Genomic DNA, 15,961 nt, shown 5'->3' with positions numbered 1-15,961 from the left:
ATACGACTATATTAAATGATAATGAATATAACCAAATTTACTATCATTATTATTCATTCAAATTATCTAATTCATTTGTTATTTAAACAATAAATAATATTCAAAATAAATAACAATAAATATTTGGTTTTTAAACACGTTGTTTATCATTTCAATGTTTTATATTGTTTAGAATTGATAAATAAACAGTGATAGTCAAAATGAATATTTAATTATTCACACTTTTATAATCTATTTGAGTATTTAATAAAAGACTAATTCAAACAATTCAAAACTTACAGAAATACATTCAATGTAAAAATAAAATGTTGTTGATGATTATAAGATAATGAAATAAACAATGCAAAAAATGAAGATAATTAATGAAAATGATAATCAATAATAATACTCAACATTATATTAAATATAACAAAATGGAAATAATGAATTTTGTGAAAAAAAAATTGAATTTGAATAAACTGAAGAAGTTATTAAATATAAAATCATAAATAAATGATAAATGATGAAATAAAATGAATAATCAGAATAATCAGAATAACATAATAAAATGCAAACAATAATCATTTGAATATTTACTTTTTTATAAATGAATGATGTAATAAATTATTTTATACTTAACAAGAAAAAACAAAGAGAAATACTCAAAATAAAACAACTTAATTAATGAAAATGAATAATTTCATGAAATTTATTATTACATTAATTTTCATTAATTCATATTGTTTTATTCTTATTTATATTTAACTTATCTTCTTTCTTATAATTTAATAAAATAAGACAATGAACGTCATTATTACAAATAAAATATAAGTAATAAAAATCAAATCATTTGAACGACCATTATTCTTTTTGGTATGAAATGTTCTGGAAGTTCATTTTCCCAAAATAAACTGTTTCCTTTATTATCTTCAAAGGAAAATTGACTACGCCATGACTTTGTTTTATTATTTTCTTTGTAAATGACAATATTATTCTTAGTAGCATATAATTCATCTCCAATTGCAAATAGAAGAATACTTGGTCTTGTATATAAATAAAATATATATTGGTGTCGGAACATATACGATAACTGCATTTCAAATAAGCCTCCTTTTGATTTTATTGAAAATACAAATGAACGAATATCTTTTATACGTTCATCAGTTTCATCAATTTTAGAATGAATGTATCCTCCAAATTTATTTCCTTCTTCATCTTCAATAATAATTATTATATGTTCTTTATTCAGTATTCTCTGGTCAAATACTGATGTGCTAATATTCCAATCATCATTATTTGAGTCAAATAGTATATTTGATATTCTTTTTTCTGTCCATTCTTCTAGTTGTTTGACCATTTCTTTTGCTTTAATAATTGATTTTTTATTTGGTGTTGATAGTGCTTTTCCCATTGTTGTTGATTTTTAAGTTTTTCTTCTTTTCTCTTTTCTTGTTAATATCATTTTTGATTTTATTAAATCTCTTATTTACTATTATTTAGTTCTTCTCTTTAGCTCTAAATTCTTCTTGTTATGTTTTTAATAACACTTTAATAGTTTCTGTGAAAATGTCATTCATTATTATTATTATTTCACTATGATTTATTAATATATTTCATTTATATTTATATGATTGTTATTTTAAATTAGATTAGATTATTTTGAGTCATTAGTTAATGAAATTAAATATAGTAAGATAAATAGATGGAGAGAGAATAAGTCAAAACGGTAAATAATAAAAAATTAATGGCAATAAATTCAAGTGTTATGATAATTAATAAAATGATTGAAATACTATTTCATAATTGTTTATTTATTAATTGAATATCTTTATGTAATAGTGTTAATAATATCATCTCATTAGTTATTAGATATTAACAAATGTGATATATTGTAAATGAATTGAAAATAAAATATAAAATAATATGACATATATTTAATATAAATAGAAGTAATTAATTTATTTAATATTGCTTCAATAATATTGATTGATACAAAAAATGAAAAGAATGAAATTGAATAAAAATAATTGAAACAATTAATAATAGTATCATCTAACTATTAGATGCTAGTTATACAAGAAATTTTAACATCTAAAAATTAGTTAGAAAATAAAAAGGATTATATATTTTAGTATATACAAGTTATTAAACATAAAATTAAGTATTTTATTGTATAAATGAAATACTCACATTAAATTTATATAAAAACATCATTTTCAAATAAAAATAGATAGTAAAATAGATAAACAGAAATATATAATACTAAAATAATAAAAGTTATACATGAATGACTCACCAACATAAAATAATAAAATATAACAATTACTATATTCATAGATTCTAGAAATGATTTTGAAATTTGTCAATATATTTGTTACTTATTTAAATAATTATCAAAAATAATAAAACTAAAATTGAAATAACACATTTATTTATGAAAAAAAAAATAATAACAAATAATGCTATTGAAATAATTATTAAGTTATTATACTTTAAAAAATAGTCATAAAAACATTAAAATCTTAAAACACAATGATTGGTTATAATTTTTTTATTTAATAACAAAAAAAAATGAAAATCTTAAAGAAAAAAAAATAGTTACTTTGGATAAAAAGGTTGACATCTTTTTTATTCTCCTAAAAAGAAAAAAACCTAACTTTCAAGTTTAAATAACAATGAATTGTCCATTTAATATTGGAGTTACTGTTTGTGGTTCTCCAGACAGTGGAAAGACAGCATTCATTAAAAGACTCATCGACGATGAGTTTTCTGAAACAAAAATAGAAAATTATGTAGAACATGTTTGTTGTATTATTTATCATTAATTGTCGTAGTTATTAACAAACTAGCAAAAATTAAAACAAATGACAATAGATAATTTTCCTATTCAAGTTAGTATTATTGAACGTGGTAATGAATCATTTATGAAACAAGCAAGCACTGACCCTGCTTCTCGTGGAGACATTTTGTTTTATTTATTTAATGCCACTGATAAAGAGTCATTTGATAATACGTTAAATCTTTTCAATTATTTTGTTCGGCTTAATGACAGTGCAGTTATGTATCTTGTTGCTAGTTTTACGGATTGTGGTAAACGTGCAGTTAGTATGACTGAAGGGAAAGCTTCTGTAAATGATCAAGATGGTTTTTATGCAGAGATAAGTTCGAAAACAGGTGATGGAATTCAAGAATTATTGCAAACAGCAATTCACAATTACTTACAGTCACAACACAAGTTTGTTTATTTTTTCAATTTCCTTTTAAGTAATTGCCTTTCTAGAACTTATCATTAGGTCAATCCAAAAAAGAGTGCAAGATTACAAAGCTATAAACAAAAACGCAGGAAAGAAAACAAAGAAAGGAGGATGTTTATTGTTATAAATTATTCCATTTTGTTCTATGGACTTTCAGAAATAACTTATTTTTCTTTTTTAGTATCATTTTTTCTATATTTTAAATGTCATTGTTAGGATTATTTTTTCAATTATTTGAATTAAAAACTGGAAGTTCATTCTTCTATTTTTATACATTCATTTTTATAATAAATAATGAGATGTAACCCATAAATTATTATAAAAGAATATAAATAGAATATGAGTGTGAAAAAAAGAAAATCCTTTTTCCAAAAGAAAATTATTTTGTATCATAATATTTATTAATACTTCCTTTTTATACTGATTAAGTAGAATATGTTATAAGTTATTCTTAAATTTGTTTTAAGTATAAATAATGTTTTTTTTACTTAAATTTTGTGGTGTTATATTAGATACTTCATAAACATTTCTTCATGGTTATGAATTAATTATTCAAACTCATAACGTATTATTTTTGATCAAATAAATGACTGTCATAATTTCTAAAATAATACTTCTAACACTTGATTATTTGAAAAAGTATAGCATATTACTATGATTGTTGTTGTAACAATTTGGTAATACTTTTATTTTAGTATTATTAAAAAAAAATATGCTAAATAATTTTTTGAATTTTTTGAATGAGTTTTTAAGTAATATTTATAGTCTATGAATATTAAGAATGATAAATTAAAAAAGTTCACCAAACATTAAGGTGATTATGAGGTGATTATGGTTATATGAGTAATTTTAATTCTTGTTTCAACATTGTTTTCAATTAAAATATTTTTTTATTATGAAAATAGTATAAGATAATTTAATATAATTTAATAAAGACTTATTCGGAAAGGATTATGTTACTACCTATAATAGTTTTTAGAACTTTCTGATTAGTACTTATTATACTTTTTGCTATTAGAATAATCATTTTATATTTTTATTAACTTTTCTTCATAGTATTTTTCATATATTTAATATTTGTATTTTTATTTTATTGTTCTAATAACAAGAATCTATTAATTTTTTCAATCAGAATTATTTTCAATATTTAATTGCCAAATATCTAATTACCAATATTTTTTGTTTTACTGAATTAGTTAAATTAGTATTCAATGTATAAGAATGATTAGTTGTTATTCTATTTTTATGTCTCACATAAATTATAAAATATAACACATCTTCTTTTTTTAAAATGATTAATCCCATTGTATTCATTATGAGAAAATTATCTATTTAATTGTTTCTTTCATATTTTTAATACTTTAACTATTCTTGTTTATTCTAATTTTCATAATAATCATCATTGAATCCATTTTTTATTTTTTTTCTCTTTCTTTCTTATTAATTAATGTGTTTGTTTCAATAGCATTAAACTTAATTGATTCTTTCAAGAAAAATACAGTCTTAGAACCTAAAACTCTTAACTAAAATAGGTATGATTTATTTCAGAAAATAAATATATATTAAATACAATTGTATATTATTGGATTGTTTCTTTAAAATTAAATTTTTTACTTATTCTTATATTTATAAGAATTTATTTTGTAATTATTAAATACATTCTTCATATTATTTTTTAATATTGTATATTAGTATTAAAGAATTATATTTAATCTGTTGATTCTTTTTTATTTATAATTCCCTTTTTAACAAACTTTAATAAAAATTCGGTATTTCATTATTTTTTTATCACAAAAAAGTAAAAATATAAAAACCAAAAAAAAAAGAAAAACTCAATTTTTGATATTGAATTTGAATATAATTATCAGATGAGTGAAAGTGATGATGTACAAGAAATTGATTTAATAGTTATTGACGATGATTATTGTGATAATTTTGAGATAGAAAAAAGAAGATATAGTGTAGAAGAGGAAAAGAAAGAAAATTCAAATCAGTCAATAGCAAACACTTTTAATACTTTACATTCGTTTGGTTTAAAAAAAGTCAGTTTTCCAGAAACAGAAGAAAAGGAAGAATTACAAAATGAAATAAATAATTGTAGTGATGCTGAATGCATGTCAAATAATATTATTAGTTGTAACACACAAAAAATTGATTTAAACAACCCATCATCAGAACACACTCCATTAAATTCAAAAGATCTTCTCATTATTGAAGATACTAAGAGATCAATACAAAAAACAAAAACACCACCAAAGTTACAGTCTCTAATAGACGATTTTATTAAACCAAAAAACTCATTTGAACCTCAAAGAACTAAAACATTAGAATTGAAGAAGACTAAAACAATTAGTGATGTGTTTGAAGAGATGGAACGTGCTAGTAGTCAAATACTTCTTCGAACAGACACTCTTCCAATAAAATCTCATTCTCCTATCTCTAAAAGAATATCTTCAGATTTTTTTACTTTAATGTTTAAAAAAAGTAATACATTAGAGTCACAAGAAGATAACACTGACGCTACAAAGAAAACATCGTCTTTAATAGACTTATGTGAAAATGATCCAATAATAATTGAAAATATAAATGAAGATAATCCTTATTATCAGAAAGTATTTAGTGAAAGTGATAAGAGACTGCTAATTGAAAGAGAACAAGAACTTACAAAACAATTAAAAGAAATTAAAGTATCAGACGAAACATTTGAACAAATAAGAAAAATTGCATTTGAACGAGAAGAAGTAAGAATACAATTAAAAGTTATAACATCAAGAGAAACTACTCAAAAAGGTAATACAACAATTAGGCTGAAAGAAAATGATAAAGTTGGAAGAATTACTTTGTGGAAGAATCATGAAGCAAAAAAAGGATTTGAACCATTTAAAATAGAGGAGCAAATACCAGACGTAGTTCAATCAACTAACATTAGATCATATCCCATATGGACAAATTGGTGGGGAGAAAATTTTCATTGGAAAGAAAGAGTAAAAGAAGTATTACATAAAGTATTTCATCATGAAACACTTCGATTACTTCAATACCCAGTTATCAATGCAATATTAGCTGGACATAATGTTCTTGCATTAATGCCTACGGGAGGAGGAAAATCATTATGTTATCAATTACCATCATTATTTAAAGATGGATATACATTAGTTGTATCTCCTTTAATATCTCTTATGCAAGACCAAGTAAAAGCATTAAATGATTTAGGAATACCAGCTATTACTTGTAATAGTAATAATCCAGAAAATATAGATATTTTCATTAATGATATTGAAACACGTAAAATTAAAATTGTTTATGTTGCACCAGAACTTCTTTCTTGTAGTTGGAAGATGAATGAAGCAATGAAAAAACTATATGACCGAGGATTGTTTTCATATCTTGTTATTGATGAGGCTCATTGTATCAGTCAATGGGGACATGATTTTAGACAATCATACGTTGAATTAAGAGAATTTAGAAAAACATTTCCATCAGTACAAACAATTCTGTTTACTGCCACAGCAACAGAAAGAGTTAAAAATGATATTTTATTATCTATGGGACTTGAAGAAGCTATTGTATTTAATCAAACATTTAATAGACCAAATTTAAGATATGAAACGAGAGTTAAATCACCAAAGGTTGAAGTTGATATTGCTCATTATATTCAACAACATCCAAATCAATGTGGAATTGTATTTTGTCTTTCTAAAAAAGATTGTGAAAGTTTAAGTAAATTTCTTATTAATTATGGAATAAGAGCTACTCATTATCATGCTGGACTAGATGCTAAAAGAAGAAAGAAAGTTCAAAATGATTGGATGAATGGAACATTTTTAGTAGTTTGTGCTACTGTTGCATTTGGAATGGGGATTGATAAACCAGATGTTCGATTTGTTATTCATCAAACTATGCCATCAAGTATTGAACAATATTTTCAAGAATCAGGAAGAGCAGGTAGAGATGGAAAACCAAGTGATTGTATTATTTATTTTAGTATGAAAGACATTGCTAGAGTAGAATGGCTAAAAAGAGATATGGGTAAAAATGAATTAACAGCATCACAACAACAATCCATTAATGCAATGGTTAATTTATGTATAACTTCTGAGTGTAGAAGAAAAATTCAATTAATGTATTTTGATGAAAGTTTTAATGAAGAGAAGTGTACAGGATGTGATAATTGTGAAAGAAAAAAGAAATAATCAAAAAGTGATTAAGAAAAAAAAAAAAATCTGTTGTTGATGACAAAATTTTTTTTAATTTATAACAAATTTATTATTTTACTGGATATTTCTTTTAAATAACAAAAGAGAAAAACTATAAATTCTTTCATTACTTAATAAGTGTAAAAGATGTTACTTGGCATTTATTTATTTCTTATAATAATAGTTGGAATACTTATTATTATCTCTTTAGTAGGTTCAAGAGCAAAAAGTGATTCAGTTTTAGGAAAAATGTATGAAAGTATTTATGTTAAAAATAAAATTATTCACGGAATAAATGAATACCTTTTTTATAAACCAAATCCTCTTCTTATTATATTAATGGGGGTTCTTATTATTGTTGGTTATGTTTTATTAGCTATTGAACCTATGAAAGTTTTAAATTCACATGGTCATTGGTTAATATTCCCTCATCTTCAATTTCTTGGTACATTAATATTTTATTGTTTAGCAATTAAAACACCTCCTGGATATATTAAAAAGTCTAACTTAAAAGTATATCAAAATAGATATCCATATGATAACATTTTATATAAAAGAGAATCAAATTGTGAATATTGTCATTTAGAAAAAATACCTAGAAGTAAACATTGTAAAATATGTGGTAAATGTGTTGCTCGATTTGACCATCATTGTCCTTGGATTAATCAATGTGTTGGTGAAAAAAATTGTAAATACTTTTTATTTTTCTTATTATCTATGTCTATATCATTAATTACTATATCTTATTATTGTATTATTGCTATTAAATACTTTATGGAAGATCATAATATGACAGGAAAACATCCTGCTATTATTACTCCAACTACCACTATTCCTTTAGACTTATCATTGACTTTTATTATACTATTTAACTATATGAGATATACTATTATGATGATTATTCTTTGTTCGGTTATGGGAGTTGCTGTTTTATGCTTCTTTTTAAATCAGTTATATATTACTAGTAAAGGTTATACTACATATGAAAAAATTAAATGGGATAGAATGTATGACGAATACCAACAATATCTTAATGAGATTGATAACATGACTGAAGAACAGCAAAACGATAATTCTTTAGAAGAAGTTGTTAATCCAGATTCATTAATTAATTATTATGATAATGGATTTTTAAATAATATAAAAAGTGCTTTATTCCCAGAGAAATATCCTCAAGCAAATTCTAAATTAAAAAAACACAAATAATTCTTTTTGTTTTTAATTTTTTTATAAAAAAAAAATTGAAAAACAAAACTTAAAATTTTATTCAACGATAATATTAAAGGGATAATTATAATAGAAATAATAATTATCTAAAGGCACGTTGAAAAAGTAAAAAGGAATTGATCATAACAATTACTAAGAAATAAATTCTTAAAATTTGTTTTGAGAATTTATTTATTTCGTCATGGGACGATGGTCAAGAGAGGGGGGCATTGAAATGCGGAGAAGAATATTATTATTTTTTCTTACGAAAACAATGCTAAATATTAACAAATAATTTTATAAAATGTATTATTTAATTTATTTGAATAATAACCAACCATCTTCTCTTTGTTGAGTATTAGATAATAAAAGATGAGAATTTACTCCAGATGGTATTCTTAAAGCAACAGTCAGATTTGATTGTGACTCATCAATTTTATTTAGAGTATAACTAAACGATTTATTTGTTAAAGGAAGAATTCCATAAATATCATTTGTTGATTCTTCTTCTCGTTGAACTTCAAAAGTTATTGGGTCTACTAATCCATAATGAATTTTCCAATGATAATAAAATGGAGCAACTCCATCATTCGTAATTGTTATTTTAATTTCAATAGAATTACTATTTTTAATGATTGAACCTTCTGTGGCATAATAATTATATCCTAATAATCTTTCTGCTTTATTTCTTCTTTCAACCCATTCAGAATGAGTTTGTATCCAGTCTTGAGTTCTTCCAAAAAACCAATTAGATAATATCCAAGAAGCATGATAATGAACAGTGTCATTAAGGAATTTTTGTGTTTTTGTGTCTGATTCAAAACGAGTTGATTGTTGTGTTGGATCTTCTTCTCCACCAAAACTAAAAGTTTTCCAACGATCAAGAACATTATATCTATTGATAAGACTATCCATATAAGCATCATGATCACTATTACCAAACATGTCATGATAAAATCCAATTCCTCTTGTTTGTGACCTTGTTTCAGGAACTCGTACTTCACACATTGTAACTCTGAAATTATTTAATGCCATATCCATTATTCTATCTAATGTTTCATCAGTTGGTTTTTTTGATTTATCAGTAATATATGTTGTATGCCATTCTCCCCAATGTCCATAAGTTCCAAGCTGCCAAAATCCAATACGAGGATCTCCATCAAATTTCTTACCTAATTCTTTGAATAAATATTCTAATTGTGTTAATAAATATTCATCATTATAATTTGGTGATTTACCTGCTCCTGAAGCACCATTATAATCATACATCTCAATTTTATTTTGAATGTATGTTGGAACAAAACTACTTTCACTTGGTGAATCTAAAACAAGACGAATAACTGCTTGTGTTTTCATTTCTTTTATTCGTTCTAAAATCGAATCAAGATAATCTAAATTAACACTGTTTTCTCCAACTAATACTTTATTTAATTCTAATCGTACATATTGTATACTTAAAGGTAACTTTGCTGTATTTCCACTTCCATACCACATCCCAAACCCCTTTAATGGATTTCCAAGAAAACCATCTGTTTTTGAAAATTTGATTATTGTTTCTTTGTTATCTTTATTCTTTGATAATCCAACTGCAAGTCCAATGATTAAGGCAAGTAAACAACAAAACACTATAACTGAAATAAATATTGAAATTCCTATAATAACTCCTTTCTTCATTTGAAATATTGAAATGATAACCTAAAAACTTTGAAAAAAAAAATTATAAAATTCAATAAAAATTCAATTAATTTTGATAAAATTTTTTGTTGTTAAGTAATAGATTTGATAAGGAATCACCTTGTAAAATTCCTCTATTTAATTTAATACTACCTAGATATTCATTAAATTTATAGAATATGAATATCTCCAATCTAGTCATCATACTTTCAATAATGTCAATGATGACAAACTCATAATTAAAATATTTTAATGATTCAATTACCCATTCGTTGTTGACAGTGTCATATGTTTTCTTAATGTCATAATATGACTCATCATATTTTGGGTATTTCTCTTCTTTCTGCTTTAACACATAACTATTTCTTATTCCTTCTTTAGCATCAAGAGATTGTAATTTACATCCCAGTTGATTATTACTAATTTTAAATGATTCATTATTCATGTTAAGTCTTCTGTGAATCTTTTCTTTTAATATGGAGGTAAATACTTTCATAATTACTGTACAACTGATAGGACGATAATTAGTGACGTCGTTCCTATCACTTGAAAAAGGAGAGTAGTGGAAATAATTAAAAAATACCCAGATAAAAAAAAGAGATTATATGAAATATAATAAAGAAGAATATCCAATAAAAAACATACAAAGAAAAGATACTTGTTAACAATAAAATGACAATACATTTGATTATAAAGTCATTTTAATTTTTTCTTTATTATTATAATACTCTTAAATACTACTTTTAGTTTATTTGAAATAACTTCAGAGTTTAGAAAGTTTCAAATAATTTGACTGACAAAATATTTGTTATTTGATTATATCAATAATGATGACAAGTTAATGAGATGTTAATGCTATTTTATTAATAAGATGAATAATATAAATAAGTATATTCGTTATTTTAAACTTCTAAAAAAACACAAAATATTAACTACAAAAATTCTGTTATAATTTACTTATTCTTTTTCCAAACAGTTATTATTCAACTCTTTAATAAAAAAAAAAGAAAATACAATGGAAAAGAATTGTTTCTTTCAATAAAATTATTTAAAAATATTTTGTACCTTGAAAAATAATATTTCAATTCAATAAGAATTAAACAATATTTCAAGAATTCTCTCACACAATTAACATGGACATAAAATAAAAAATTGTACATCCTTTGGATTGTGTAAACATCTAAAAAAGAAAGATTATTTTATGGTTTAAATTTTGAGCAGGGTTTTAAAAAGAAAATATTTTCAATTTTTAAAAACGATAAAAATAAAAGAAAACTAACAATTAAATTTCAGTTATTTTCATTTTTAAATGAACTAAATAACTGAAAATTAAATTACCGTTTATAATGAAATCAAAAGAATTGATAAATGAATATGAGAATTATTTCAAAGAATGGACACAACTAAATTATTTTGAAGAAATTTATAATAATAAAAAAGATGGAAATTCAAGTGCTGATATTAACAGAAAGATTCATGGAAGAAAAAATATATTGTTTTTAATAACAACAACTGAAGGTTGGGCTTTTGGAGCTTTTATTGCTGGACATATTCCTGTTCCTTCAGAATCAATGCAATACGTCAAAGACACTCATAAACATTTTGTTTTTACATTAAAAAATCCATTTAATATTGAACCAATGATATTACATAGAAAAAAAGGAAAAGGAATGACTCTTATTGTATTTCCAAATAGTAATATTGTCTATTCCTTAGTTATTAAAAAATTTTGTGTTATTAAAAAATCAAAAGATGAAAATTCTGTTATTCATCCAGAATTTAATACTAAATATGAAGATCCTACTCAATATAGCTGTTGTTTATTTACTGGAGAAGACTCTATTAATGTTGACGAAATTATTGCTTATCAATGCTCCTAATTTATATTTTTAATTTATCTCGTTTTTTTTTTGTTCTTTTATTTTGTTTATTTAGTACTTCTTTGCTTTTTTTTGTTAATTAAAAAAAGGTATTTGAAACTTTCAAATTTATTGATTTATTCATTTCGTTTATTTCTCTTTTCATAACTTTTTAACAAGCATGATATACACTTTGCATTTCTTCATTCAGTATTTGTTTGGAAAAAAATAATTTAATTAAATTAGTTTTATTTAAAATATATAAAAAATCAGAATAATTTATTTTGTTTTTAATAAAATACACAATACTTAGTCTATTAACTAAGAGAAATTGTTACGTTTTATGAAAAAAAAAACGAAGTGAATATTATCCTTTGATAATAAGAAACATTTTTTTTAATTTTATATCATATCAAGTTAGTAAATTAAAATGTCTTTCAATTGATAAACTCATTCTATTCATTTAATATATAAATTCTTTGTAAATATTATTTAATAATTAATGTTGACGAAACATTGTTTAATATTTAACATTTTATTTTTTTATTTGTACTAATTCAATAAAAAGAAATAAAAACACCATAATAGTCAACAAAATGGTTAAAACATAATAAAATAATAGAATTAGAATAATTCATGTTAAATATTTATTATCAAATGGAATGTGAATAGCTCATTAAATTAATAATGAGACTAGAAAGACAACTCTACAAGGTTAAGAACAACAACACTGTAAATAAAAAACACATATTGAAGTTATTAAATACAGTAAATCAACTTACAAAATTATTTTAGATTGGAAATTCTCATGTTGAATATAATTAAATTAAGAATAATAAATTAGTAAAGAGGAAATTTTTATATAAACATTATTTTCAAAGGTTTTAATGTGTTTATTCAAATACAATTGAAGAGTTTTACTAAATATTAAAGTCATTTGATTTGAGAGTCATTTTCTATTATTCAAATTGAAAATGAGAAAAGATATAATATTTTAATACTACACTAAAAATTACATGTTTTGTTTATTGTTATTGTTTCATTTTTTCTTTACTCTTGCATTAAATTTACACATTACAATTTAAAGACTATGATAACAAACATTTGTATAGATTAAATATATACTCTTCAATATAATAACAATAAAATTTTCAATCAATTGAATTATTCACTTATTACTGTAAACTGTTTCTAACATTCTTACAATTTCATCTATTCTTATTCTTTCTTTTGGTTCTTGTTGCCATGACTTTTCAATAACTTCTTTAATATCTTCTTCTACTTCTTGTATTATGTTTGGTCGATTGCCTGTTGTGATTGTATCTGCAATATCCCATGGATGTGGATATTCTGATTTAGGAAATGGATCTTGCCATGTAATGATTTGTAACATTGTTATTGAAAATGAATATATATCTGATTGCATTTTGTAATGTTCTCGATTTAACACTTCGGGTGCCATGTATTTTGGTGTTCCTATTCCTTTTGTGAATGTCATATTTGTCATCATCATATTGATGTTTCTTGCACTTCCAAAATCCGTTAATTTACAATTAACTTCAATGTTATCATCAAGTGATACAACAAGGAAATTATCTGGTTTAATATCTCGATGTAACATTCCATTTGAATGAAGATATGAAATTCCTTTTGCTCCATCTATCAGAAATTTGATTCGTATTTTCTTTGATATTTCTGTGATGTTTCTTTTATTCATTATATTTTGTATTGATCCATATTCTGCATATTCCGTTACCATACATATTTTATTAGGAATAAATACTGCTCCATAAAATTGAATGATATATTCATCTCGAAATTTATCTAACATTGCTACTTCTTTCTCAAATTCTTTCTTTTTATCTTCACTTTCTTCAACTTGTTTCATTTTCTTAATTGCTACTTTATTTCCTCTAAATTCTCCAACATAAACAATTCCAAATGTTCCTTCTCCTATTTTCTTTTCTTCTTTTATTTCATCAGGATCAAGTCGTGTTGATATTTCCGTTTCTCCTTCAATAGAAATACTTTTGATTGATTCTTCTTGTGCTTTATTAAGTGTTTTACTAATTATCATTAGTTTATCACTGATTTTAGTTGTACATTTGATTATAATGAATAATTCAAATTCACATGCATATCCTCCTTCAATTATAATGATATTTGGTTTATTGTAATTGAACAAATCTCATTTTCTTCTTTACTACTTATTTGTATCTTCATCTTTTCTTTCTTTGAATTTCCAATACAAATTAATTCTCGTATTTCTTCATTCACTTTAATTTCTTCTCCTTCTTGAAGTTCAATTTCTTTCTTATTTGTTAATATTCCATCTCCAAGTGGTATGAATTTGATATTTGATTGTGTTATTTTGAACATTGTTGTTGTTTTCTCTCGTTCTTTCTTTTCTCTTCTCTTCATTATGTAATTAACCATCATTATTATCATTACAATTGTTATAATAATGATAATAACTATAATAATGACAATTATCATTATCATCCACCATACTACTTCTTTATTACATTCATTTCCTTCTTCATTCGTTCCATACCAAAATGAACATTTTGAACATTTATTCTTCTTTACTTCTTTACATTTATTAATATCTAAATAGTAGATACACTCTTTATTTTTTAATACATATTCATCTTTACAACTATTACATTCATTATTTATTGAATATGTTGTACAATTCTCTTTACATTTCGAACATTCTTTATTTATTAAATAATATCCTTCTGAACATTCTCTACATCCATATTCTTTATCTATTTCTCCTTTACATCCTTTAATTTCTGTTGTTAATTTACATTCTCCTATCCAACTCATGAAATATCCATCTGCACATGTTGTACATTTCATTCTTGGTGATGTTTCTATTCTATTTCATCATTGAAATTTCATTACACGATTGTCTATTATTGGTTCAACATAAAATTTAAACTATAAAAATGTCACAACTTAAATGTTCATTATAATAAATAATAATTAAATAATTAAGTATTAATAGAATTAGTTTCTATTATTCTATATTCATTACAGATAAATCAATTCCATTTATCCATTTATAATAATTCAAATGAATATGTTTTATTTTAGTAGGGTTAATGTTTAATAAAGTTATTCATATTTCTAATAACATTAATTTTAACTTCTTAAATAATATCATTTTCAATTCTTTATTTAATTTAATACTCTCTATATTTATTATTCTTTTATTTCAATTTATTATTCAACTTATTTTAACATTTCTTATTTATTCTATTCTTTATTTATTTATATTCATTTATATCCATTGTTATTATGATATGAAACATTATTCATATCATTTATTAAATTAATTTTATTCTTTTTATTTATTATTCATATTTTATCATCGTGTTAATTTCTTTTATTAATTTTATATTGTTTCATTGAATATTTTCAATTATTTATTTTCATTATACTTAAATTTAATTCATTTAATGTTATTATGACACTATCATAATTTCTGTAGCTTTCATTCCACGAGGTGATTTGTTTTATTTTCCAATTATCTTTATTTAATTTCACCTGTGTTTCATATAACGATTTCCAATATTCTAAAGTAATATCGTTATTTGGGTATATTTCATTTTTTGGGTCTTTCTTCCTTATTCTAATTTTCTTGTTAGAATCAAACATGATTTTATTTGTATTGATTCTGACCCTTTCTTCCTTATTAAATTTAATTCTTTCTTTGATCATTGTCATCATATATTTTAGGTACTTTATTCTTTCCTAGTGCTTTGACTTTTATTCCTTCTTCATC

At 23.0% G+C, this 15,961-nt stretch overlaps 6 protein-coding genes across 6 annotated transcripts, besides 3 other annotated features; 4 read left to right on the top strand and 2 right to left on the bottom strand.

Moving 5' to 3' along the window:
• Positions 1-2,654: 2,654 nt before the first annotated feature.
• On the top strand, positions 2,655-3,272 carry EHI_119300 (Ras family protein; the record flags this gene model as incomplete). Its single annotated transcript, XM_001913797.1, has 2 exons — positions 2,655-2,780; positions 2,829-3,272. 2 exons carry the CDS (start codon positions 2,655-2,657, stop codon positions 3,270-3,272), a joined length of 570 nt encoding a protein of 189 aa, XP_001913832.1.
• A 1,829-nt stretch (positions 3,273-5,101) lies between these two features.
• On the top strand, positions 5,102-7,426 carry EHI_119290 (recQ family helicase, putative; the record flags this gene model as incomplete). The annotated part of the gene is made up of 1 exon (XM_645172.1): positions 5,102-7,426. One exon carries the CDS (start codon positions 5,102-5,104, stop codon positions 7,424-7,426), a length of 2,325 nt encoding a protein of 774 aa, XP_650264.1.
• Positions 7,427-7,576: 150 nt separating this feature from the next.
• On the top strand, positions 7,577-8,635 carry EHI_119280 (zinc finger protein, putative; the record flags this gene model as incomplete). Its single annotated transcript, XM_645173.1, has 1 exon — positions 7,577-8,635. The coding sequence occupies one exon, from the start codon at positions 7,577-7,579 to the stop codon at positions 8,633-8,635; it is 1,059 nt and encodes a 352-aa protein (XP_650265.1).
• A 318-nt stretch (positions 8,636-8,953) lies between these two features.
• Positions 8,954-10,309, bottom strand: EHI_119270 (uncharacterized protein; the record flags this gene model as incomplete). Its single annotated transcript, XM_645174.1, has 1 exon — positions 8,954-10,309. The coding sequence occupies one exon, from the start codon at positions 10,307-10,309 to the stop codon at positions 8,954-8,956; it is 1,356 nt and encodes a 451-aa protein (XP_650266.1).
• A 98-nt stretch (positions 10,310-10,407) lies between these two features.
• Positions 10,408-10,857: a repeat region.
• A 798-nt stretch (positions 10,858-11,655) lies between these two features.
• On the top strand, positions 11,656-12,189 carry EHI_119260 (uncharacterized protein; the record flags this gene model as incomplete). The annotated part of the gene is made up of 1 exon (XM_645176.1): positions 11,656-12,189. The coding sequence occupies one exon, from the start codon at positions 11,656-11,658 to the stop codon at positions 12,187-12,189; it is 534 nt and encodes a 177-aa protein (XP_650268.1).
• A 1,147-nt stretch (positions 12,190-13,336) lies between these two features.
• Positions 13,337-15,033, bottom strand: EHI_119250 (tyrosine kinase, putative; the record flags this gene model as incomplete). The annotated part of the gene is made up of 2 exons (XM_645177.2): positions 13,337-14,313; positions 14,376-15,033. 2 exons carry the CDS (start codon positions 15,031-15,033, stop codon positions 13,337-13,339), a joined length of 1,635 nt encoding a protein of 544 aa, XP_650269.2.
• A 120-nt stretch (positions 15,034-15,153) lies between these two features.
• Positions 15,154-15,444: a repeat region.
• Positions 15,445-15,591: 147 nt separating this feature from the next.
• Positions 15,592-15,961: a repeat region.

Source organism: Entamoeba histolytica, genomic scaffold, assembly GCF_000208925.1.
Source record: "Entamoeba histolytica HM-1:IMSS scf_1104750518121 genomic scaffold, whole genome shotgun sequence".
Taxonomy (NCBI): domain Eukaryota; phylum Evosea; order Mastigamoebida; family Endamoebidae; genus Entamoeba; species Entamoeba histolytica.
The sequence above is the reverse complement of the archived record's forward strand: the minus strand, read 5'-3'. Positions and strand labels throughout refer to the sequence as shown.